The sequence below is a fragment of the Mus caroli genome, chromosome 9 (assembly GCF_900094665.2).
Source record: "Mus caroli chromosome 9, CAROLI_EIJ_v1.1, whole genome shotgun sequence".
Classification (NCBI taxonomy): Eukaryota; Metazoa; Chordata; class Mammalia; order Rodentia; family Muridae; genus Mus; species Mus caroli.
In genome coordinates, this window is record NC_034578.1 from 91,061,305 (window position 1) to 91,064,472 (window position 3,168).

The 3,168-nt window shown below is 37.2% G+C and overlaps 1 protein-coding gene across 1 annotated transcript in view; it reads right to left on the reverse strand.

The window, feature by feature from the left end:
* Positions 1-6: 6 nt before the first annotated feature.
* The window catches only part of U2surp (U2 snRNP associated SURP domain containing), a 47,034-nt gene continuing 43,872 nt past the window's right edge, over positions 7-3,168 (reverse strand). Inside the window, exons 26-28 of the mRNA XM_021173225.2 lie at positions 2,964-3,082; positions 1,306-1,482; positions 7-167 (exon numbers count right to left, since the gene is read on the reverse strand). Coding sequence (XP_021028884.1) covers positions 29-167; positions 1,306-1,482; positions 2,964-3,082 — 435 coding nt within the window. The 3' untranslated portion in view covers positions 7-28. The remainder of the gene's footprint in view (positions 168-1,305; positions 1,483-2,963; positions 3,083-3,168) is intronic.

Genomic DNA, 3,168 nt, shown 5'->3' on the forward strand with positions numbered 1-3,168 from the left:
ATAAGTGACAGCATCTTAAAAATATATGTCAGTGTTTGTTTTTCTTTGACTTTTTATGAGACCTGTGTGGAGACCGGGACTGAGATCTGGATTTCTTCCCTGATTTCTTAGGGGACCTAGAGCGAGACCGCCTAGACCTTTTAGGTGTCCTTGAACCAGACGGCGACCTGTAAACAAACAAGAACGTTTAAGTAACCAGCTACCAAAACAGCTCTAAGAGGGTGTATCAGCCACTAACTAAATAAAACAGCAAACTCAACTTTATTCTTTACTATGTACACACACATGGATTTATTTTGCATTTACTATTCATGAGAAATCAGTATACTATTTGTTTTAAAAGACAGATTTCTGAGTCTTTATCCTGCTCCAATGAGAATGTGTGATTTTTATAATAAGCTCTCCAGGTAACTGGTATCTCCACCCAAAATTTGAANCTCTAACCCAGAAGATCAAATTCCAAGAACCAACTAAACCATTCACATAATCTGAAAAGCAGATCTGCACACTCTAATTTTGAGGGAAAAAATATTTTCACTTAAGGCTATCATTTAAAACAATATAATTTGTTGTTTTTGAGACAGGGTCTCACTGTGTAGCCCTAGCTAGCCTGTGTCTCCCAGGTAATAGGATTCATGGCATCTGCCACTACATCTGGCACCGGGAATTTTGCTAAGTTTTGTTCATAGAAATTTCAAAACAAACAAGCAAACAAAAAATACCCCCCAAACCCCACATACATATACATCTACACATACTACATGCATACAAGTGGGAAAAAGAGAAAGTCTATTTCATAAAGAATTACAGAAAATGATTATGATAATGAAGCATTGGCATAGAAATTCAGGTGCAGCTCTGAAGAAAATGTCCCTCTATAACATACATTGAGGAACTACTTTTGTGGGACTAAAAGGCTTATATAAAATATATAAAATGTTCAAGTCCATACTGAGGAGACGATAAATAGTATTCTATTTCCTTACCCAAATACTTACTTCTGTAGNAACGGGGTATTCTTTTTCAGCTTTATCAAAAATCTAGGTCTATTTATTATACAGAAACAAAGACAAGAATAAACAGAGCTCCCCCTACCCACAANAGTGGACATGTCAACATCTTGGTCAGTCTTTAACTTGCTAGAATTCCTCTATACTTGAATCATGACAAACTGAGGGAGGAACAAGATAACCCAAAATAAGAGTGCTATTTCGGCTTTTCTCAAATCGCAAGCACATTCTTGTGAAGCTTGTGGAAGGAATTATCTAAGTGGTACTGACACAGGTACAGGTGACTTGCACTTACCTTTTGGCTTTTTTGCTAGCGTCTCTAGGAGAGTCTTTGTGAGAGGATCTGGACCGAGAACTTTCTTTGTGAGACCTTTCTGACCGTTNGGAGCGCTCTGATTTGGGTGATGGGGATTTCACACGCCGACCACTGNTACTTCGAGAAGGGCTGGGAGAGGTACTATGTCGTCTCTTCCTGCAAAACAAAGCACACAAACTCTCCCTAAGTGACAAAGACCTAGGCATCCCAGTTTAATTTTACTACTAGTGTCTCCCAGCTCCACTGACTTAACTCTCACANGACAAGCTAATGTTACTTTCCAACAACATTGACTGTCCTTTATTTAATGAACAAGTAAGTCTTTAAACAACTTGCTCAAAACCAAATGAACTCAACTAAATTCAATTTTCTTTTGCTATTAAGAGATTACTAACACCGGGCGTGGTGGCACACGCCTTTAATCCCAGCACTCGGGAGGCAGAGGCAGGCGGATTTCTGAGTTCGAGGCCAGCCTGGTCTACAAAGTTGAGTTCCAGGACAGCCAGGGCTATACAGAGAAACCCTGTCTCGAGAAAAAAAAAAAAAAAAAAAGAGAGAGAGAGAGAGAGATTACTAGAAAATTGAAATAAGCCTGACCTTTCTAGATTGGAAAACAATGAAAACATTTCTTCAATGCTAATTTCTTAATATGGTTCTTCTACTAAAGTTAAACGATACAATTCAGAGAACAGGATACTGTTAACTAGTTGGAGGTGAAGTGAAAGAAAAGAACTAAAGAAATAGAAGATTTTAGCAGGTGGAGCATGTGGGTGAAAGGTACATAGAGATTATTTATACGATTTTTGTAACTTTCCTATAAAACTAAATTATATATATAACCAAATTCTATACATAATCAAGATACAAAAGACCAATCATTGTGATTTTGTTATTTATAAGTAAATACAGGGTGATTAAGCCAAGTTTCTCATTTGCTTTTTTAATATGGAAAACTTTGATTCTGTTTACTAAAGCAAATGGTTCCTACATTAGGCACTTAAAACTATAAAAGTAAGAAACATGCTCCAGCGAGGTAGCTCAGCAAGTAACATCACCAACATCACCATCCAACTCTTACTGAATGTGATCCTCTGGGCCTTACATGGCAGAAGGAAAGACCCCCCCCCCCAAGTGTCTTCTGACTCCACAGGAACACAGTGGCATGTGTATACCACCCTCCCCGCCTCAACTAAACAAATGAAAAGTTAAGAGTGAAAAAAATTCAACATAAAAATGCTGAAACAAATAACATGATAAGCAAGTCACAGTCTCTTCTATACATAATCTTCTTTCAAAACAGAAACCAAGAGTGGCAGCAACAGGAGATAAAACAAGCTGTTACTTAAGCCATGAGCTTGATACCCAATAGTGTAACTGAATTCCTGCAGTGAATTAAGGCTAAGGATACCATAGTAAAGAGATGATGTCCTAATTACTTAAGCCAAGTGGCAACTAACAGCCCCGAGTCTCAGCTAACTCTGCCTCCTACAGGCAGAAGCCAAATATGTTTATTGTGAAAACTCCATCNGGTTCGTTGTTACTGGGAATACCGGAATACTGTTGATAATGGAAATACTTTAAAATCAAACAGCACTCCAAATCTTAAAATAAAGCAGGTTAACTATCATATGCCATACCTTTCTTTTCTTGTTGGAGTACATTCATCCTTTTCCTTCTTGTCTTTGGATCGAGATTCCAATTTTTCTTTATCTTTTTTGTCTCTTTCTCGTTCTCTTTCTAATTCTTTTTCCTTCTCCTGTTTTGTTTTTAAAAGAAAATACTTAATTGCTTAAAAAAAAATACCATTCCAGGCTATCTCATGTATTTAACCATAATTTTTTT